The 23,943-nt window shown below is 37.3% G+C and overlaps 2 protein-coding genes across 3 annotated transcripts in view; both read right to left on the minus strand.

Annotated features, from left to right (window-relative positions):
* Positions 1-634: 634 nt before the first annotated feature.
* LOC18443660 (AAA-ATPase At3g50940) lies at positions 635-3,022 on the minus strand. The gene has a single exon (XM_006853842.4). The coding sequence runs from the start codon at positions 2,225-2,227 to the stop codon at positions 815-817; it is 1,413 nt and encodes a 470-aa protein (XP_006853904.1). The 5' UTR covers positions 2,228-3,022; the 3' UTR covers positions 635-814.
* A 4,895-nt stretch (positions 3,023-7,917) lies between these two features.
* The window catches only part of LOC18443658 (tRNA synthetase class I (I, L, M and V) family protein), a 78,817-nt gene continuing 62,791 nt past the window's right edge, over positions 7,918-23,943 (minus strand). Inside the window, exons 19-27 of one of the 2 annotated variants that reach the window (XM_006853840.4) lie at positions 19,548-19,636; positions 19,328-19,469; positions 17,331-17,394; positions 17,184-17,251; positions 12,463-12,585; positions 12,315-12,380; positions 11,950-12,061; positions 11,776-11,867; positions 7,918-8,268 (exon numbers count right to left, since the gene is read on the minus strand). In XM_006853840.4, coding sequence (XP_006853902.1) covers positions 8,164-8,268; positions 11,776-11,867; positions 11,950-12,061; positions 12,315-12,380; positions 12,463-12,585; positions 17,184-17,251; positions 17,331-17,394; positions 19,328-19,469; positions 19,548-19,636 — 861 coding nt within the window. In that variant the 3' untranslated portion in view covers positions 7,918-8,163. Of the gene's footprint in view, positions 8,269-11,775; positions 11,868-11,949; positions 12,062-12,314; positions 12,381-12,462; positions 12,586-13,350; positions 13,367-13,489; positions 13,620-17,183; positions 17,252-17,330; positions 17,395-19,327; positions 19,470-19,547; positions 19,637-23,943 lie in introns of those variants that run through there. The other variant, XR_016055945.1, reaches the window with a different exon arrangement.

Consider the following 23,943-nt stretch of genomic DNA (forward strand, 5'->3'; position numbering starts at 1 on the left):
TATTCTTAAATGAAACGTAGTCACAAACCTCCTCTTCTCTGGAAAAAGTAGACTCGCTAAAAGGAAAAAGTTTATATATGGTTGCAACTTTAAAATGTAGAATTACGTATCCATCTTGAAAATCCATTTAATATTATTTGATGTCGAGATGTATGAATATGAAAAAAAAAAAAAAAAAATTTGAGTACTATTAATAGTGCATTGCAACACATTTTCTAAACCATCCATTTTCAAGATTTTCATATGTTTAGAGATCTATTTGATTTTAACCATTTTTGAAATTTAAATTTTTTTAATTAAAGATAAAAACAGATTTTCAAATAATGACATTAAAATTATATGTATGATAAAATTTGGATGTGCGCCTTAACCGGATTGTTTAAGGTTGCAACCTTATAGAAACCACAGCCAAAGATATATTACCCAACTAATTTTGTGAGGAGAAAGCCTGTAACTTATTTACCCACAAAAATAAAAAACATGAAACTTTTCACCCAACCAAATAGAATAGGGTAAATAGTAAAAAAAAGAAGGGTTGAAACCCTTTGTAAAGGAAAATACGAAACCCTTTGTAAAGGAAAATATGAAACCCTGTATGATCTTCTATTCTCGAGCGAGTCTACAACAAGTAAAATTAGAGAAACTTAAAATTAATTTCCTTCGATAAAATGGGGAGTTATGTGACATTTGCATAACGAACTAAATAATTTGAGTTTTGGAGACATGCTTCCTTCTCCAAGGTGACCAGGACATATGAAATGCAAAAAATAGCAAATGATGGAAAGTCCCAAAATTTCACCATGAATACTCGTTCTTACAAGCTCTCAATTCCAGTTCCATTTCCTTCTTTCCTTTGGGCAATATCCTCTCTCTTCTTCTTGAGGACCTCAATTAAGCCTTGAAGTGCAATCCCAACATCCTCACTCCTAATAAGTTGTTCACCTACCTCAGCAGGGGTCACCTCTGCCTCTTCCAAGAGACCTGCAACCTCTTCAAACAGGGGGTGCTCATCCACACCATGGTAGGTTGAAACCAATTTCTTGAAGCTAAAAAATTTGCAGTACCCCAAAAGTATGTGCTTGTCCATTCTACCCGGCCGGAGTAATGCCGGATCGAGCTTCTCCTTGTGATTCGTTGTGAATACGAATATCGTCTCGTCCGCACAAGTAGACCATAGGCCATCAAGAAAATTTAGCAATCCAGATAGAGTCACCCTTTGAGTTTTTGCGGTATCGGGCTCACAAACCGCAAGGTTTCGCGTATTATCGGGCTCATCTTGTGCAGACTGACCCTCCAGGTCTACAGTGCGATCGATGTCCTCAATCACTATGATTGAGCGGTTAGCAATGGCCACGAGGAGCTTCCGAAACTCCGAATTCGAATTTATGGCTGCAAGCTCAAGGTCATACACATCAAAGTTAAGAAAGTTGGCCATAGCGGCTACCAAGCTAGATTTGCCGGTACCAGGGGGACCATAGAGCAAGTACCCTCGCTTCCATGCCTTACCAACTCTCCTGTAAAAGTCCTTCCTCTCTGTGAACCTCTTAAGGTCAGCCATTATTTCTTCCTTCAAAGTTGTATCGATCGCAAGAGTGTCAAATGTTGCGGGATGATCAAAAATTATGTGGTCCCACACACTTCCAGGGTCCTGATAGTAGAAGTCACGATTCAGAGTGTGGAGCTTCACCAGGCTTCTCTCTTCTTTAATGGCCTTCACTTGCTCCATTATGTGAGGCAAGTACGATTTTAGAATCAGGTCTTTGTGTTTCTTGTGAAAGCTAAGCTCGAAGGATTTGACTTCACCCCTGGATGAAGGTCTCGCGGTATTCACATCAGCTTGCTGAGGAACATAAGAAACCAACTTCCATACGAATTTGGCCTCTTGGAAGATATCCACAAGTTGTTCATACGGTTCCATGGTGACTGTGAAATCCTTCTCTTTATCGGATTTCCGAACCTTTATCCTCTTAATGGATGGGGACTCTTTGTTGCCGAGGTAGATTTCAGCTGCTTCAAAGACCTTGTTGATCTCGAAGCCCTCAAATTCTTCAATCACCATGCACAATTGCGAAGAAAAGTTGTTGGTAAGCCATCGGATTCTTGAGGAAATGAAGTCATAGATTTCAGGGGGTAGGTACTCATTGATTATGGTTCGCATGAGCAATGCGGTGGCTGCGGCCGATCCAACTGTAGACAGAATTTGTTTAGCTGAACTAGAAGGCGACATAGTTAAATCTTAATTTGAAGAAAGATGACAATTGAAGGTGGAAGTCTTTGGAATGGGATTGAAGGGTGGTTTATTAGATACTACTGAGTTGGAATGGAATTGAAGGAGGTATGTTTTCTGGGAACTAGAAAGGAGAGGTTAGGAAAATGAAGCTTTGGAATAGGAATAGGGTGGGGGTCTAAGTTTCAATTTTGAGGGAAGGAGAGGGGGATGAGGCAGGAAGAGGGGGTGGTTGGGGTAAATTTTCAAAAGACCAAGTCACCCACCCAAAAAATAAAATGAGAACTAACCCACCAGTGAGGAGTTATTGAAGAGACCTGGGTTAAAGGTCTCTTCAAGACTTGGCCTTGCAGTGCTACTGCAAAGGATGGGGCATTTATAAGATGAAGCTCAACTCTCATATATGCGTGTTACCATTCGTGGGAAGGAAGTTTCCTTCATTGACGACAAATTTAAATAAAAGCTATGACTTTTTCAACATCTAAACAAGTCTCGAAGACCGCTATAACTTCCAATATCTAAACAACTCTCTCTTTCGTGTTGAGTTTCCTTTTTGGACAAGAATCTGAAAGGTATGCATGTGACAAGGCTTCATGGTGAACATGGTTTAAAAAGATTAAAATAACATTGAAACCAACCTAGGCCCCTAAGCCTCTAGAAGCACATGACTACATTTTTTGAGAGAGACAGAGAGAGAGAAGGGACAATTGTTGAGGAAGCCTTCAGGGTTCCAAGGGGATGGGGTGTACATTTTGGTTATAAAAAAGAAATTTATCTGGTTCGAAATTGAAATTTGTCAAATTGATGTTCCTTTCTTTGAAAACATAATAATGAAAATAATAACACGAGGAAGCGTGACATAGCCTTTTTTTTCGTTCAAATGACTGACTACAAAGTGATTGGATGAATCTCTTTTCTGAACAAAATGGTTCGAGATAAAATGCGGGATAATACATTACAGATCCATAACAACAATTTCACCATTTCAATATAACATTTACATTACACCATTTCACAGGTCTATAACAACAATTTCACCATTTCAATATAACATTTGCATGGGTTGGCACTCGGTTTTATTTTTCAACCATTTTTAACGCCTTTTTTCAAAAATCTTCCTTTTTAGTTTGTTCTTCCTTATTTAAAATCTATTTTTTTGTAACATTTGCCCAAAAATCCTTCTCTTAGCCCTCCACAAGATCTACATAATTATTTTTGGACCTAAAACCCTTCTGATTGAAATTTAATGCTCAATAATTTTGTTTATTTTGTTTGGTGTGGGGAGGGGTGTCGTTTAAAAGTTGTACCAGATTTGTCAATATCCTAGGGGTTTTTCGATCGCCGGTGTAAACTCACATGGCATTTATGAATCAGCTCAATGGGGTATATAGCAATGTGGCATTTTATTCTGGGAAAGGTTTCGATCCTTCCCCTACAGCATAGAAGTTCTATCCTCCCTCTACCATCCAGCCGTCCAATTTTGATCAAGAGAGCCACTTACCGTTTGATTTTAGATCCGACGTCTCAAAGCATTTTATTTTTAGTTTTTTTTATACAAATTGTATGAATATCATTGGGGCGTACCTATAAAAAAAATATTAAACATAGTTTTTCGATAAAATATAATGACCAAAATACCCCTTGAAACTTTCAAGGGTATTTTGGCCATTTCATTTTATTAAAAATATTTTTTTATACTTTTTGCTAGTGCGAGTTTAATAAAGGAATGGATGTGTAAAATTTGGTATCAAAATATTTTATAGAAAACAAATTAAAAATAAAATAGTATAAAGACGTGACATTGTGATTGGGGCCATCTTAGCCCTCCATTCTGAATGGACCAAGTCACTCCATATATTGGGCTGATGTACCTTAGTACAGGATACTAATAATAGATGTGACAACTGTGATGGAGGTCCTAAAAGATATCCTCTTGCCCTCTTTCATTCTTATTGGGACATCATATAGAGAATTTGAGTCACTCTCAAGAAGATTTCTATCACCAGCGTATGATAAAAAACTGCCCCTAATTCAACCTCAATTGCTTTTGGTACAAAAGAAAAACAATGGCCACCTTGCGAGACATTACGCCAATAGGCTTACTGGCCAGCCTGAATAAAATCTTTGCAAAGGTGTTAGCAAATAGGTTGAAAGTCATGCTACACAATGTCATGTTCGGCCTACAGTTGGCCTTCATCAAGAACAGGCAGATTATGGGCAGTATCCTTGTGGCCCAGGAGTGCATCCACTCTAGGTCGTGCTTGGGTGGAGCAAAACTGTTATTCAAGCTTGACATTGAAAAGGCATATGACAAAATAGAATGTCACCATTTATTTGAAAAATAAAAGATTAATAGGCTTTAGGTAGAGGTGGAAAAATTGGGTATGGCGAGATCTGTCTTCAACACATTAGTATTTAAATGGCAAAGCAGTTGGATATTTCAAAAGCCCAAAAGTATCAGGCAGGCAAGGTGATTCTTTTGTGCCCTTTTTATTCATTTTGGCCACAAAATATTTTAGCCTGATGTTGAAATCAGTGAATTTGGTCTGTCTATAAATCTGCCCTATTGTTAGTCATCTTCAATATGCTGATGACACTGTGGTCTTTTGTGATACATCCCTCCAGCAGATTAGGAATTTATGTTGTTCCTTGAGAGTTACCAAGTAGTGCTGGAGGCCTAATATAAACATGTCTAAGTTGTTGGGGGCTCAGTGCAAGATGCTGCTGCATAGTTTGGATGTAAAGTAGAGCCCCTCCCTTCCAAATAATTAGGTATGTCAGTGCTGCAGGGAAGGCTATCGAGGGATATTTAGAACCCTACCGTAGAGACGTTTCAAAGAAAATTTGATACATGGAAGTCTAGACACCCCTCGATTGCCGGCAGAATAATACTCATTAAAGTGACTCGAATAAATTTTACTGTGCTATTACTTCTATGTGTTTAGGGCTCCAAGCTCCATGATAAAAATATTGGAAAAGATGATGAAGAATTTCCTACGGAGAAGCGTGGGAGAAAGAAAAACCATTTCGTTAGTTACGAGGTTGCTTGGTGTCCAAAGAAGCTGGGTGGGCTTGGAATAAGGCGAACAAATCCTAGGGACGAGGCTCACCTTATGAAATGGTGGTGGCATATAGCAGATGATCAACCCTCGTGCAAATTGATTTTATGGGCCTAGAGAAAGAAGGAATTTTCACCAAAAGTCTAACATCCAGCAGGAGGGCCTCGTTTGTCTGGAAACGTATTGACCATTGCAAACCACTTTTTATTTAGCACAGCGGGATGCACATTTGGAACAGGGTCAAGACATCATTCTGGGCTAGAAAATCAAATGGCAATAGCCTGTTGAAGGTTTGCATTCTTGGACTGTTTTGAAAGAGCACTAACCTTAAGGCATTAGCAAAAGAAGTGTTTGGTTTGGGCAGGAATACGAAGTGGGATTATAATGCTAAGGACCATAAGCATGGAAGATTATATCGGGAATCAATTACTGGAACTAATGGTCTTACTCAATGGCTTCTACTATCCCCACAGAGTTTTTGATGATTTAGGAATTGCCCACTTTGGAAGCATTTACAGTTAAATATTTATACGACCACATTGTTGTTGTGTTGTCAGTAAAATTGATTCTGGTGGCTAACAAAGTTTGGTACATGCCTGTTCCTCACGAAGCCCAAGCTTTTACTTGGCTGACTATCAGAAACAGTATACTTCAGGAAAAGAGGTATGAAAACCATTAAATGTTTGCATTTCATGTGAAGAACATGAGAACATTTACTCAATATTGCCCTTTCTCTAGATCAGAACAGTGCATGAAGCCACTGATAATGAATGGAGTGATGTCAAGTGGAAACTGCAGATTATGATAGCATCTTTGCCAATGGATTGCAAGGAATTCGCAGGTGTGATAAAATCAGGTTATACAGACTCAAGTAAAAAAGACGATAAAGCCATAAACGTGGCAACCTCTGCCACGGGGTTGAAGCTAAATTTCGATGGAAGTGCAAGAGGGCACCCAAGTCATGCTGGCATTGGAGCTCTTATTAGAGATGAATAAGGCCATACTATCCTTAATGAAAAAGGTCATACCATCCTTACTACATCTGTTAAGCTAAGGAGCCGGAATTGATGTCCCATCTAGAGTTTGTTTTTGGGTACTTCAGAGAGGATGGGATCCCCTATCTGTGGTAGGAATGGAACTCAAGATATTAAGTTATGTTACCCGGACACCCTAACCACCAAGCCTTGAGCCCATTCTTAGCCCATCTAGAGTTCAATGACTCAACCCACAGGACACCAGGATCATCATTGAAGGCTATTCAGCTCACATGGTGAGTTGGTGTAGTAACCAGTTATATGATGAGATTAGCAATGGCCGGAGGAATAAGGAAGTTATTTTTCAACATATAAATAGAGAAGAAACCAAGAGGCTGAAGAATTAGCAAAGGCAGAGTGTCAAGGGAGGAGATTCTGGTCGATCAGAATTATTCTCGACTCCTGTGATCATATGGTTAAATGACCCAGGTTCTTGGCATCTAAAGTAGGTCGAGGGTTCCTAAAGGGATGCCACAGTCCTTGCCTTTCTAATGGTTTAGCCAATTGTTTAATGCACATAGATTGCTCGAGCTCATTTTTTGAAACTGTAATTTTTTCGTAAATCAGTATCATGTTATATTTTCCTTCTCTAATGGAAGTTCAATTGAAGTACAATCACCATTCTATCAACTGGAGACAAAAAGATGGAATAAAAACAAAATGTTCAATTGACAAGTAACATGGGTGATGAAATCAGCTTTACCTGATCATCGTCCAACTCACTAATTGGACAGTGATAAAGCCCCCGTGACCATGATTATATGGACCGAACTATACCTGGCCCTCTATATGAGGTCCTCAAAGTTGATGAAGTGACTCAACCGCTTGAGAAGGATTAACTGGAGCTGGACTAGGGAGCAGTAGGGTATGCTTTGAGGATGGAAGCAATAGACAAGAAAATCAGACGCTAGTACTATGGCTGTGATAGTTAAGACAATTATGAGCTTGAAAAGCTCACCAAGTGAGAGCACATGATCAGCAGAAACCAAGTCAAGTTTCAATGGGCATTTAAAGTATTCTGTAAAAGCATTTGCTTTCAAGCAGTGTAGAGGCACCTCCCTTAACTGTAATATGGCAACAACAGACATTTAAGGTGCACAGTTCATTCAAAGTCAGCCAAATTTTCAACAAAGTTTGGGACATGAACACCCACCCCCACTATGCATTGTTGACATTGCATGGTTACAAAAGTATCAACAGCTTGTTTAAAACCCAGATGCTAGCATGGTATACAGACTTTTAAATAAAACCTTCTATGTCATGTCACATGTGTTAACCTCAGAGATGGTTGAATTAAACAAAGCTCACATTGTTGTGCTGCACTGCACTGGCAGTGGGGACTTCAAGACTAGGTGAGTGCATGTCACATATAAGATCTGTGGGGCATTTTTCCTTAGATTGAGCCCCTGTAAAGATCTTGGGGAGTAGTTGTCCAGGTGTCAGAAAACTGACTAAAGCAAGGTTTAAACTTGTTGCCTTGTGTACACGTGGTTATATACCCCCACGTCTTCAGAGGTGGCCATGCTAGACAGGTTGGGAAAGAGAACTAATAAACAATTATCACTGTGTGAAACAGATCTCAATCTAAGACCATCAAGAAACAAATAGCATTTGAATTCTATAAAAAATGAAAGGAGGTTTCACATTGAGTTCCTCATTCTACAAGAAACAAACATAAATGAAAGAAAAAAGAAAAGAAAAGAAAAGCACAATATTACGAGAACACTTTCACAAGTCTATCTTGAGCACTGTGGAATTCAAATACATAAGCATTTCATATATATAAATAAGAAATTCCAAAATAAAAAAGACTGCGAAAAATAATTGCTCTCCTTGGATAAACTCAATCTCTTCTTGTGCTCAAATAACAATCACCCACAGTTAGGAAGATATGTTCTCCTAAGACCAACTCCACATTAGGTATGCCCTCAAGGCAATCAACTTTCAACTGCAAGATATAGTAAACAGAATAAAGGACATAAATAAATTTGATATAAAAATATATATCAAGAATTCTAGAAGCAGATAATGAACCTGCCACGATTCAAGAGAGTTAAATTAGTTCAAAAACTGTTGTTCATAAATTTTAGACGCTTGCTCCAAGGCTTCCACTTTCCAACACCCACCACAAATGTGTAATAGAAAGAGGCAGAAAACATACACTTATCCTTGCAAGCAACTCAATATATCGACTAAACTACATAACAACAAATACACATAAATGTGCAAGTCAACATAGTATACATGATACTGGGTGTTTGGAAGAAAGCAACAGTCCTCAAAGCATATTTCTATGTCTGACAAAGTATGCTGTGAAGAAAGTATGCCTCAATGATATGCTTCACCAAGAACCCATAGGCACAAAGTTGAGCTTAAACGAAAGCTCCCTTCTAATGTAGGACACCCTATCATAAAAGTATTGGTCACGACTTCTGCTTTCTCATCTTTCCTCACCTATATGCAGCTTATGCCATCCATTAGCATACTAAAGAACACAATTAATTTTTTATAGCTGAAATATAAATGTTATCGTATTAAAGTGGATTGCACAATGACTAATAGTTTGAGCAAACAAATATTGGATCATGATGACTAGGAAAACTGAAAAACATTTCTTGACAACTAGAAATGAATTTTACTACACTGCAGACTAGTTACTACAGTAGTATAAATGGGTTTCTAGTACTACTAGTTCACTAGTTCACTAGTAACATGTTAATGCTTGCACTCATGGGAGCAACTAAATGTAGGCATGTTGTATTTCAAGATTATCAAATGGTTTCATTTTCCCGTTGTAATTGACCAAGAGGCAATTCAGTCAATTAGTTGCTCTATAGGGGTGTTCAATTGTTTGAAACTATAATTTGTTATTGTAACATGTGATGGCAATGTCGTGGTGATAAGGTGATGGTGGTGGCAACGGTGGTGGCACTGGTGCAAAAGTGGTTGTGCAGCAGGATGATGACAGTGGTGGTTGCACTGGTGGAGAAGTGGTTGTGCAGCAGCGTGATGACAGTGGCGGTCGAGGGAGCGGAGTGGTACTACTGGTGGTGGAGGTGGCAGCGGTGGTGGTGGTGGTATTAATACCGGAATAGCTGTCATGTCGCTCCTGCTCCTGGTGCAGGGAAATCAGAGAGATTTGGTGGCGGTAAAATGGTGAAGAGGTAGTAGTTAGGCAGTGGCGGAGATTGTGAAGCTGGTGGTGGAGTAGCGGTGGCTAAGAGATGATGGCTTTGGAGCAATTGGAGGAGTACTGCTACCGCTGGTGGCGTTGCAGAGATGCCAATGGTAATTATAACGTTGGTGGGGAGGGAGCGAGGGAGAGAGAGCGAGAGAGAGAGAGAGAGAGAGAGAGAGAATAACATTTATGCAGTTTATCTAAATAAATAAATTGGAGAAAATCAGTGATGAAAAGTCGGCTACCCTACGCCTAGGAGGTCGGGTTTGGGCGCCTACCAAGTGCCACCCCTTGTAAAAGATCGACTCCAAGTGTTCGATACACGACCTCTCTCTCTCTCTCTCTCTCTCTCTCTCTCTCTCTCACACAGACACACACACAGACATACACACAAGATACACAAGGACCTAAATGCTCCATCTTTACATGTAAGAAGAACAAAAATGAACTAGATGACCTCCAAGTGTTCGACGCAAGGAACCTCTCTCGCACAGACTCTCCCTCTTCCAACTGTTCAATGCGAGGTCCTTCTCTCTCATAGATTCTCTTCCATGTGTTCAACGCGAGGTCCCTCTCTCTCACAGACTCTCTCTCTCTCTCCATATTAGAAGGAGAAAAAGAACATCCTCCAAGTGTTCGAGACCTCTCTCCCAAAAATACAGATCCTAAAGAAAAAGGATGATCTTCAAGAATTTCATGCGAGGCCTCACACACATACACATGCATGCACACACACATCCAAAAAACCACACACAAAACAACATATGGCCCCCACCCCAACCCCCTGCCCTTAGGGCCACCCAGGTATCTAGGTGCCGGCCTAGGCGGTCAAGGCCTTGGCAACCTCTGCCTTTTTTAACATTGGAGAAAATAAATAAATTGGAGAGCCAATTACAAGTCAACATCAATTAAAACTGCAAAATCAAATACGACAATTTGGACAAGAAATCGAATAGCGTCTCAACAAATAATGCTTCTTGGCAACCATGATGTAATAATTCAATGCATTTCATTGTGCATTATGTAAGCAAGGACTGCCACCCCACAATTTAACTATACATGATAGTGTTTATGTACATATGCATGCGTGTCTATATACTTAAATTATGCTCTATGTATGTAATTGCGTGCGTGCAGGTATTGCATGTGTACATGTATGTGTGTGTGTGTGGGTGTGTGTGTGTGTGTGTGTGTATATATATATATATATATATATATATATATATATATATATATATATATATATATATATATATATATATATTTGTGTCCATGTATGCACGTTTCTGGAGCTGATTGGCTTGTGAAAGCAGTTTGGAAACTGGAAGCAACAAAGGCTGAAAGATGATGCTTCCACTACATGTATACACAAAAAAAAATGATTCCACAATTTAAAAACACCTAATATTAGGAAGCAACAATTCCTTAATAAATTACTACAAATAAAATTTACAGATCTGAGCTGACAATGGAAGCCCAACCAGTTACTACCATAGTTTCAAAAAGTGTCCACCCAGCGCCTCGGCGGGCTAGGGGGGCCTGGGCGTATCACCCAGACCTAGGCAGACCAACAAGGTGAGCTATCCATGGGTGACAGCCTACGAGGGCGCCGAGGGATTGCACCCGCCGAGGTGCAAAAAACACCCATCGGGTGAGGCATTTTGGTGTTTTTTGTTTGGATTATAAAAAAAATGCATAAAAATGCATTTTTATACAGAATCTGGACCTAAAATAGGATCCTGGATACCATTGCCCCCTTTTGAACCTACGTCGTCCCTGGGCGCCCCCCCCTCCCCCCCCCCCGAGGTTGCCTAGGGGCCACCCGCCATTTTTTGAAATACTGGTTATCAGCTCAATCAATCTATTTACATACATCTAAAAAAGTTATTCAATGGGATCACATAAAAACAAGAGCAATGCAGATCTTCTCTTTGAGGAATGGTGCTCAAGAGCAATAGATATAAAAAAGGCTAAGTCAGAGGGGATTTGGGCCCCTACCCTTCGGTGAGAATGAAGTTAGAGATGGTGAGAATGAAATCAGAGACTTCATCATAGGGCTCGTTGGTACTACCGCCAAGGGCCCAGCCCATTCTCAGAAGCAATAGATATTGAGGATAACTAAACAAATAAACGTTGGAGAAAAAGGAAAGACACAAGTACACATACCATGTGAAATGTATGTGTATGGTTCAGGACAATACTCATGAACCAAGTTTACTATAGAAAAGTAACATTCTCATACAAAGGCAACACAAGTTTGAAATAGGGAATCCTTACCAGGCCATTTTGAGAATGAAATTCAGACTTCAAATTTAGGTGGTCCCTCGACAACAGGTATGTTCTTAAACCTTCAACATGACTCTCATTTCCTAAGAAGTGAAATGAACAAAAATCAGAAACCAATACAGGAAATTTTCCAATAGTGTTATTTGGTGCATGTCGCCATCTGACCTGAACATAATGCGAGAAGAGCAGAAGCATTGAATGCTAGTGTGGGCCTCGATAGGCTGATTATGAAGGTCATTCCAGAAAGTCCACACACTCTCTCCGTACAAAGTATGACCTGTACAACAAAATTATGTAACCAATAAGTGCCAAAATGCAAGAACCTGCAGGTAATGTAAAGTTGCAGTTTTCGGTGAACATCCTTTTCTCATCTGTTAGCAATAGATCAAATGGGAATAAATCATAACTATCAGGCTGCAATAAAATTAAGAATCCAAAACAGCTCAGAAAATCAATACATAGTGCTTCTAAGTAGTGAAGCCTCCTCGAACAAAGAAACCACTAAGTAAATAAATAATCACGAAACTTACTGCATCCTCAGGAGTGAAAGCAGAAGGTAGCAAAGGCGAGCCAAGAACCCCCTTGATATAAGGCCCCTGCAAATTTCATGAAAATTCAGTCGACTAACAAGAAGAAAAGCAAATGTTAGCCATTGGCTAGAATAAATGCCTCACATACCTGTGAACTTAGAACACGTTCTAAAAAGGATTTATCCCCATCACATAACTCAAAGTACACTTCTACCATATCAGTAGGTTCCAACCCTGCTTTCTTGCGTAGCTTTTGGATCCTATTAACAACCTGAATACAGAATTTCACAAACACACTCAAACCAATAATTGACTAACCCTCGTCTAACAATTACAAAAGAGACACAGGCACTAAAAAAAAAAATCAAAGAAAATTTGAAATGCATGATATTTCCGATTCAGTTTTCTGATAGGGGAGGTCAGATTATGAGAAGAGGGAGACCCCACCATGAGAGAGGCATAATCTATTATTCTTTTACATTCATATTCCATATTTCCGATTTACTGCAGTAAGTTGAATTTTTCGAGAACGAATTCCAAATAAGGGGAGAAGGTAGTGAAAAGCTACACCACAGTATGCTGCATGCAGACTTGGTTGCAGGTTTGAAACACCTGAGCACTCAAAACTCTTTGTTTCCATTTTTTGATAGTTAATAGAGAGGTCAACCTTTCTTTTTCTATTTTGTCCTGTGGAACTGACAGAAATAAGAGTTGCACTGAAATTCAGGGATCCCAAAAATCTATGCTTGTTGGGGCTGGGCAGTCGGTTGGAAAAATTTATGCATGTTTGTGCTAGGTAGCATGTTGGACCGCCCTGGATTTCAGTAGACTCCCATTGCAATTAGGTGATAGGAGAGCAATTACTGCTTTTCTTGAGCAATTACTGCTTTTCATAATAAATTAATAGGTGATAGAAGAGTAATTCAATCAAATGGTGCAGTGTGAGGGAGCCAAAAGGGAAGACTCAATGGCCCATAATCATCAGAGAGGCTAGAGCTCACAAGGTAGCACTTTTCAATCTTTGCAAATAGACCGGTCCTGGTTCCTTGTATCTAAGAAAAAAAGAAAAGAGATTTAGAAAGAGAAAAGAAATCATTCTACAAAAGATTCCACTGGGAGTAATTTATATTGAAGCTGTGCTCTAGAAAATACATATTGGGTGAGAATACCCTTACAGTCAAATGCAGCAAGAGGAACAAGTTTGGTGTTTGACCGACTTCCATAATCTTTGATGGTTAAGGATAGGATCCACAAGTGAAATTTATTATCTGAAAGATGTGTTTAGCATTCTCCTTAACTTCTCTCCTGTGTAGAGGGAAAACTACTGAGCACACTTTAATTCCCCCATGAAGAGGTACTGGAATTTAGAATAGGAAAAACCCAGAAGGCTAGAAGGCCTGTGAGAGCAGGACCTGGAGTTAGCAGGCAATAATATTTTACTAGAATTCATCATGCTGAGAAAGGATGCATCTACAGTCCATCACAGCAATCTTCTGAAGGGGAGGAAATGGTGGGAATAAAAACATACACAATAATGTACAAATGAGAGCAAGGCATGTGAAGAGTTGTGATTCTGTCTCTTAGCTATTAATAGTCATAAAACGAGTATTCAATGTGACCTTTCAAAATTGACAGTCAGATAACTCCACTTTCGCCCTTTCAGTTCCAAAATACAAACTGCTGCACTCAAAGAGATCAACTGCGGTCATGAACTGCCTACTAGTGTAACAGTGCTATTGTAGTCACCATAGCGCTATGGACAATGCTAACTAGCAAAAAGTGCTCTATCAGCATGGTGCACTTATTCTCGCCCCCAAACAGCATGTTGCAGATGATATAGAACACAAGAAATGTTCGATCGTGGTTGGCCCGACAAAACTAGCATGGGGCACGAGCAAGATCGCCTTGGTCACCCATCCTTCTTGTGTGAATTGCCCAAGGTCGCCTCATGACATTTTTACAAACACCTAGGATGCAATGAAAAGGGCATTGAATCATGAACTACAATCTCTGACCCAATCTCATTCACAAGCTAAGGGTACCTCTGTGAGTACGCAAAGTGCAAACTGTGCCTTAAGCGCCGGTACAGATGCACATACGCATGTGTATTGCATGATTATCATAGGCCTTCTCTCCCTTAGTTCCAATAATACAAGACTAGAGGGTGTTCACTATATATACTTGACCTTCTCATTTCAATTTTTTTAACGTGGGATGCAAACGTTCATTTTTCTCTCCCTAGAATATAACTAAACAGCTTACCAAGAAAACTATGGTTCTGAAAATCATTATTTCGAAATACTAGTACTTTACCATTGCAGAAATGCCAACCAGGGTTTTAAAACATGGATTGGCAAGGTGAACCAGCCATCCAGAAAACAGTCAATAGTCGACAAATCAAACCGATTGTTCGGTATGAAGATAGTTACAAAAAATAGAAGGAAAAAAAAGGAGAAAAACCTAATGGAATCACATGGTTCCCGATCAAAACTAGGGTGATTTCAGGGAGCCGGACCGATTCCAGGTTCCAACAAGAAACCGGTTGGTCTACCCCGTTTTAAGTCCAAATTGGCGATTCCTGATTCGGACCGCCGGTCTTTTAAACATTGATACCGATGATTCAAGAAATATCCTAAAGCTGAGTACGATGTGAAAAATAGATTTTATCGTGGTATTATCCATATATAGATGCGAGTGTTTTGGGTAGTAATGCAAAAAATTCAAGGGTTTAAGGATATTCCAATATATAAGGCCATCACGCAAAGATAACCTTCAGCCACCTTTCATGCATATCAATAAAAGTCTACATATGGTGTCATGGAGCGAATGAAAAAGTCACCAGCACAAGATCATGAAAATATAATTCCTCTCATAGTTCAAAAAGTCGTCTGCCCAGCTGCCTAGGCAGCCACCTAGGTTGAGCTCTGGGCCGCATAGGCCCAGTGCGGGCAGTGACCTTGGGCAGTCAACTAGTCACCCAGGGCACCACCTAGCATCCAACGCCTGGGCACCTGCCCAGAGCCCTTTTAGCGAGGCTGTAGATTGCCCTCGCCTAAAGGGAAATTCTAATCTCTCCCCTTTAAAAGGAGGGAATAGTATTTGAGGGGCATTTAGCACCCACAAAACCCTAGAGAAATCTACTTGTGCCCTAAAAACCTACAACTTAAGGGCTTCATATTCTTTGCTATTATTAAAAAATATTTAATATGTATAATATCTTTTGGCTTGTTTCTAATTTATAATGCAAATTTGAAACCTTATAAAATATTTTTGGTGATGTTTTGTTTTGTTTCTAATTTATAATGTAAATTGAAAATGTTCCTCTATGTTTGGCTACGTTTCTAATTTTTAATGTAAAATTGCGTATTTATTAATATATTACGCCCCCTTCCCAAAACAAATTCCCTTCCTTTTTCTCTCTTACAGTGGACACCCAAAGACGCCCGCGTGTCCAAGGGTCTAACCATGTGTTGACACTTTGTGGACATGACACGCATGTAGACACCTTAAGAAATGTGCACGACACTCCTATAGAGTGTCCAATAGCGTGTCCCTTTTTTTTTGACACGTTTTTTGTCTAGAATTTCACCTTTTTTGTTTAGAAAATGTTATTTTAGAATGAATAATATTTTTATTTTAAAAATAGAATATGAAGTAGTTTAGAATAGAAATAAAAATATTTGTGCTTTCTTAAGTTGGGTTCACATAAGTCATTATTTCTATATTTAAAAATATGCTTTTATTTCACGTACTAATAAACCTTCCAAGGCTATCCTCAACCCTAGTCGTAGCTTCTCCCTCTCCAAGTCGTGTGAATCTTCATCTAACCACTTCTCCAACATTTTCTTCTTCCCTTCTCATTTTGCCATATAAGATCTGTTTAGTTGACTTCGTTTTTTTACCATTGATAACATGAGTCTTATTCTACCTTGGGTTATTAATATACTTTACATCTACTACTTGCATTTTTCTAGCACTTGAGTTGTAGTAGTTTTGAAAGCACGTACTTGCATTTACTAGTATTTAAAATCTGTAGTACTTTTGTTGTGCTATTGAGGATGCAAGCAATGTGATATATGATTTCAGATGAATACAATAGGACCCTATTTAACAGACATGCAATAAGGCTATTGCATTTTGAATTAATAACTAGCTAATAGTTTTTTGTGGTTTCCCATGTTACGATGCAACCTTGGATTATAATAAATTTTTTATGAATAAAATTCTAATTCACAAAGTAACATTTTAGGACCACTAATTCAATTTTTTTTTTTGTAATTCTTTACCACGATTATGTTGTATATTAAATGCAGATGTGAACTACACATAAGCTCCACAATATATGCGTGTGTGTATGTGTGTGTGAGTGTGTGTATGAGATTGCATAGAATGAGACCCTTTATCTTTGTTACAAGGAGGTCACAAACACCTCTAGCTATCCGATTTCAAATTCGATAACTTTGAGTGCGTCACGAGCTTCGAAAAATTTTCTTCGAACTTTGAACCTAATCAATAATACACTCACATCCACCCGATTCGAAATCTGAGGACAAGAATGATTGTGACCTCCTTATACCAAAAGTAAATGGTCTCTTTATATACTTTTCCTCTCTCTAAAATTTCTGGGTTAACATATCTAACACTGACACCCATGTCACAAATTGACAAACGTGTCCATTTCTATGTAACATAGGGAAGAATAGATCCATCTTTACATGCTAAAAAAAAAACCACAGATCCACCTATAAAGAAATAGATGATTTTTGGTTTGCTGCATCTTTTTTTTCAAAAACACTCAACAAGAAGCACCTTAAACTGGTGATACTCAAATAGATTATATAAATTTACTAACATGATAGTTCCATTTACCTCTCGAGCGACTCCAGCTTCCACCAATGAATCATCAGGACGTAGATCCAAAACAACCAAAACATCCCCTTAAAAAAAAAGGGAAAAAAATGAGTGCAACTTCCAATTAAACCATCACTAAAAGATGAAAACAAAGAAATGTCTTACCATCCCCAACTGCATCAATGTCCTTCTCCGGTACATTAGCAGGACGTTTGAATTGCCGAACTACCTGAAAAAGAAGGAATATTAAATATAAAACTTAGGAGACATCACAGATACATGTAGGTATGCCAATGTCAATGGGAAAGTTAACAGGTGTATTGTCATCTTCTATAAAACTGCAAGGGGAATCGTAAGCATAAAATAACAAAGAGGTATGTTATATAGTCACTAAACACTGTAGGTAGAAGAAGTGAAGACATTTTAGATTATGGTATTTGGAAGTTTCAAAAGAAATTGCCACAGAAAACTGTCAAAACAAATCATATTAGAGGACCTATATTCAAAAGCCATAGTGGAGACTCGGATATAACTTCCAACATAGGATCACTTGCATGGAGCAATTAGTGTGTGTATCAAAAATCTAGCACAATCAGACAATTTCGCAAAAATTCGACAGCATGCAAACAAAAAGGGTAAGGAACTGGATAATTATACTACGGGAATAATGTATGAGCATAAATTGCACAAAATGTGTTTACTAGGGTAATGAGTCCGACAGCCTTTGACATTGGGTTGGTATATTATTCATTAGATCATTTACGTAGTCCCACGTTAGCTGGAATTGCGAGAATGCATACATCCTTGGATAGTTACCACATCTCCTATATTGCCTATGTGGACAGACATTGCATGCACCTGGCTCTCCTCTAGGCCACCACACCCCAAATCCCTTTAGGCCTATCACCACCTTTGGCTATACCATTTTAATTTTCCAAGGAAATCTTGATCATCGAGCATGTATTACAATAAAGCCTTGCATATCATATTGGGAAACTAATGTCGTGCTTGGTGGATGACAGTCTCTTCCTCCACTACCCAGAGTATACCACATATTTCATGAGGTCATATGATCGTAGAATATTTTTCTTTTTCAAGTGTGCAAGGTATACTCCCTGTAGCTATCATTACAAACAAATTGAAGCTTTTCCTCATCTCGGAAGGATTTCATGCATATCATTCATCCCCATTCCCCCCATCCATGGCTCTTTATCCCTTTGCTCAATTTAACACATTTGGCATGAGGAATACAAATGTTGTTTAGTACTGCATCAAGTAAGGACTCATCATGCAGAGCACCTGAGGTTGGGCGTGTAGAGGTGTTATCATCACAAGGTTTAGGAGGAATTTGGGAGAAGAAATCAAGTTGATAGGTGTATTAGGCCCGGTAGAAGGTATTATTCTATCAGGGGTTGTAGACAGGATGGATGAGAATGGATGAAACAGAATAACAGATCATCAAAGCAGCAGAATCAAGGGAAAGGGTATTAGTAGCAAATTAAAGGCGTTGTAGACAGGAGGGATGGGATTGGATGAAATTATAACAAGATCTTCCAAGCAGCAGAAACAAGATCATCCAATTCTCGATTGCTGACAATAGGAAGAGTTCAAGAGGTGTGAAGGTGAAATAACTGGTTTGTTGGTGATGTCTACATCAGTCGTGAACCCCTCAGGATTAGGGAAGTGAAGCACTGAAATTGCCTCCTAGTGTAATGTCAAGTTTGATGGACGCTGTTGTGAGAATCTAGAATTAGAAGAGTGAGGGAAGATTCATGAATAATGAAATGGCAAAAGGTGGGCCAGCATGTGCATAAAAAAATAGGGTTGCATATCCAGGAAAAAGGAAGCTACATTCTTCAGCTTTTCGGGTAAAGGGAACAAATAGGCTCTTTCTTCAGCCCCTTGATCATATAAAGTTACCTTTAAAGATCATTTCTCATATCCAATATTTTCTTATATTCATTTTCGCATGATGAATATTTCTTCCTAATATACTTTATGAATATGCTCATGATTACCTATGGTTGACCAACTGGCATCATCACTCATTGTAGATCTATTCAAGTTTGTGAGTACAGCCAACAATGCAAATACAATAGCAAAATCTTGATGCAAAAAAAAAGAAAAAAAGAGATGCACCATGCCATCAAATGGAGACAAACCTTTATGTCACTAAGCTGCAACAGGTGACCTGAAATAGTTACTTCACCAGATTTTTCCAAAGACAGAATGTCAGCCTGAGACATTGCCTTGATTTCCTTGGCTACAGAGCCCATGGCTTTTCCGAGTCGTTTGCCTAGAACACTACACCAGAAAAAACCATAAAGGAGCATAAAAAATCTATAATAAGTAAACTGCACTGTATACCAATTCAGACAGTACCTGAACTCAGGCTCTGCACGTAATGACGCATACTTCAAAGGATCATTGCATGGTACAATGGACCTTATATTGAGCTCCTCAGACACATACTTCCAAAACAAAAATAGAAAGTAAAACAAAAAGAGAAAATCAGTATGCCCAGAAGATAAAAAGATTATAAGGATATATAGATAACGATCATACAAGTTTCCAATCACATGATATACCAAAAAGATGTCAATCACAATAATGTTGTGATGCTAATTATAAGGACATAAAAGATAATGATCATGCAAATTTCCACTCATACGATATACCAAAAAGATGTCAATCACAATAATGTTATGATGCTAATTGATTAGAAGTAGACAACAGCATTAGAACAAAGCAACATGCCTGCTACCACATGTATTCCTGTATATGTACTGACTACATGAAAATACAAGCCATCAATAATAAAAGCAAGCAACCTGGAAACATGTATTCAATGCACTTTAAACCAAGCAACTGATTTGAAAGTTACGACTATGTGAAACTTAAGGTATTAAATTCAAAATTTTCTTTTACTTTTTATTCCAAACTCCTAAATTCCACTTACATATGCCACAATATATTGCTGGAAAATTAAAACAATGCCCCAAAAATAACCTAGGATCGTTATTTTCACTGCCAAGGGAAAAATAAATTATCCAGGAACTTTAAACTAACTTCTATTACAACTTTTAACACAACATAAGTTCCAGGAAATTTACAGAAAAGTAACGTAAAACTGAAAAATAAATAAAAAACCAGTGAGAAGACTTATTGGAAGAAACGTACACCTGATTCCCTGACCAATGGCTTCCTCCTTAAGGTGTTGCTGGAAATTCTAAGATAGAGAAGTTTTGTAGGCAATCATACTTCCTCTATGGTCCTCTAGAGTTTAGAGAGCTCAAAAATAAACTAGGGTTCATACAAACCCTATGGGAACAAATATAGTGATCCTGGAAGTTGACCACTCTAGCTAGGCTTCTCTCTTCAAAAAAAAAATAGAGCAAACTATTTTTAATTCATCCTCATCTCCTTCAAAAATAAACTACTCAAAATAAACAAGAGAGAGAGATTATGTGACTCACTTGGTTGGAGAGAGGGTGGCATGATGCCCCAAAAAATATAGGGGAGAGAGAGGTGGTGTGCCTCTCTTTTGGTTAAGAGAGAGAGACGTAAGAGAGGAAAGAGAGATCCCCAAATATGGTGTGTGAGAGAAAGAGATCCCCTCACAAATTTGTTGGGTGATGCAGGGATCTCCCCCAATTTTGGTGCATGACAAAGAGAGAACTCCCCCAATTTTGGGGCATGAGGGAGAGAATCTTTGGGAGGAAAGAGAGAATCTTTTGATGGATCTCAAAATAGATTCAATCTTCATTTTTAAATAGAAACAAATCGAGAAGCCATCCATCCCAAAAATCATGATTTTGGGTAGAAAAATTAGAAACCTTATCCCCTTATACCTTCACTCAAACTTAAATACTCTCTAGATATATTTGAAAACCATATCTTATTAGATTTCCCATCTTAGTTTAAAATTACAAAACCAAATATTTAGTACCTTGACTCAAACTTAAACACTCTCTAGATATATTCGAAAACCATATCTTATTAGATTGCCCATCTTAGTTTAAAATTACAAAACCAAATATTTAGTACCTTGACTCAAACTTAAATACTCTCTAGATACCATTCGAAAACCATATCTTGTTAGATTTCCCATCTTAGTTTAAAATTACAAAACCAAATATTTAGAAAAGTTTACTTGATATATTCGAAAACCATATCTTATTAAATTTCCCAAGCTTGAAGGTCACCGATATGGAAAGTGGGTCACCGACAAGCCGCGTACACCAAAGAAATCCTAGGGCTCTTATTCCTACGGCTCCGGAACATGAGAACATATTCGTTAAGAATAAATTGCAAGAATCAACGCAAGGGAAAAAAGATGATCAACTGCCTACCTATCTAGTATCTCAAAATGGAACTCCTAAGTGTAGAATTTTTAAAACCTCAGTCACTGTTCGTGGCCAAACATTTGAGGGGCTTTCATGCTTGACCAAAAAGGAGGCAGAGTAATCTGCCGCTAAGGAGGCCTTAGCTTAAATTAAAAAACCAAATATTTAGGAAAGTACTCCTAAAAAAATGGTGTGCTAAAAAGTGGGGCGGCATTGTGCCACAAAAAGTGGCGTGGCCCTTTTTCCTTTAAAATAAAACTTTTAATAAAAAAAAAAGGATGGCATCGCCACTATTGCTTTAAAAAAAAAAAAATAGGATGTGGTCCGTAGGGGTCGTTTGGATCATAGGGTAAACAAAACGTGGTTTTGTATAACCATCTTACCCCGAAAAAAAACACGTTTGGCAACAATTTGAATATACATAATCATGTTTTCTGTAACCAAGAAAGAGGACAAAAACATGAGTATACAAAACCAAGAAAAAAATTGACTTATCCAAATCATTGTTTTGTTTAAGCAAGAAGAAAAAATACAACTTGTGACATTATTATTTTCACACACCAGCTGCCCACTTTATAAAATACAATTATGCCAAAACACCCACACAAATTAGAGAGAGAAACCACCTCAAATTTTAAGTTTTGGAGAGAGAAAGTATCTTCAAATTTTAAAAAGAGAAACTATATCAAATTTTAGAGAGACAAACTACTAAAAAATTTCAGAGAAAGAAACCATCTCAATTTTTTAGAGAGAGACACTATATCAAATTTCAAGTTTTAGAGAGAGAAAGTTTCTTAAAAATTTAAAGAGAGAAACCATATCACATTTTAGAAAGAGAAATTACATAAAAAAAAGTAGACAGAGAACATTCTCAAAAATTTTAGATAGAGAAATTATATCAAAATATAAATTTTAGATGAATAAAGTATCTTAAAATTCTAGAGAGGTACAATATATCAAATTCTAGACAAAAAAACTACTTGAACTTTTTAGAAAAACTATTTCAAGAATTTTATAAAGCAAAACCACATCAAATTTGAATTTTTAGAGAGAGAAAGTGTCTTAAAACTTTAGAGAGCAACTAATCAAATTATAGTGAGAGAAATCACTTGAAAAATTTTAGAGAGAGAAACTATCTCAAAAAAATTTAGAGAGTATCTTAAATTTTAAGTTTTACATAAAGAAAGAATCTCAAAATTTAAGAGAGAGAAACTATATCAAATTTTAGAGAGAGAAACACCTCAAAATTTTTAGAGAGAGACACCACCTAATTTTTAGAAAGTAACTATCTTAAAAAATTTAGAGAGAGAAACTACATTAAATTTTAAGTTTTAGAGAGAGAAACTACATCAAAATTTAGAGATAGAAATAACTTGAAACTTTGAGACAACTATCTCAAAACTTTTAGAGAGAAATGATATCAAATTTCAAGTTTTAGAGAGAAAGTATCATAAAATTTTAGAGAGAAGTTATATCATATTTTAGAGAGAGAAATTACAAGAAATTTTTTGAGAGAGAAACTATCTCAAATTTCAAGTTCTAGAGAGAGAAACTATATCCAATTTCAAGTTTTTGAGAGAGTATTGTAAAATTTTAAAAAGTGAAATTATATCAAATTTTAGAGAAAGAAACTACCTAAAAAATTTTAGAGAGAGAAACTAATTCAAAAAAATTTTGAGTATCTTAAATTTTAATTCCTACATAAAGAAAGTATCTCAAAATTTAAGAGAAAGAAACTAAATCAAATTTTAGAGAGAGAAACAATCCAAAATTTTTAGAGAGAGAAACCACCTAAATTTTTTTAGAGAGAAACTATCTTAAAATTTTTAGAGAGAAACAATATTAGATTTTAAGTTTTAGAGAGAAAAACTACATCAAAATTTAGAGATAGAAACAATCTGAAACTTTTGAGACAACTATCTCAAAAATGTTCGAGAGAAATTATATCAAATTTGAAGTTTTAGAGCGAAAGTATCATAAGATTTTAGAGAGAAACTATATCATATTTTGGAGGGAAAAATTACAAGAAATTTTTTGAGAGTGAAACTATCTCAAATTTCAAGTTTTAGAGAGAGACCATCTCCAATTTCAAGTTTTTGAGACTGTATTGTAAAATTTTAAAAAGTGAAACTATATCAAATTTTAGAGAAAGAAACTACCTAAAAAACTTTAGAAAGAGAAATATCTGAAAATTTTTAGTGAGAAAAACTATGTCAAAATTTCAAGTTTTAAAAAGAGAAGGCATCTCAAAATTTTAGAGATATAAACTATATCAAATTTAGAGATACTATCTAAAAACATTTAGGGAGAGAAACAATCTAAAAAATTTTAGAAAGAGAAACTTCTTAAATTTCAAGTTCTAAAGAGAGAAAGTATCTCAAAACTTTAGTGAGAGAAAATACCTAAATATTTAGAGCGAGAAACTATCTTAA

This window comes from Amborella trichopoda, chromosome 5, assembly GCF_054954075.1.
Source record: "Amborella trichopoda isolate Santa Cruz 75 chromosome 5, AtrichopodaSantaCruz75HAP2 v2.0, whole genome shotgun sequence".
NCBI classification, from domain to species: Eukaryota; Viridiplantae; Streptophyta; class Magnoliopsida; order Amborellales; family Amborellaceae; genus Amborella; species Amborella trichopoda.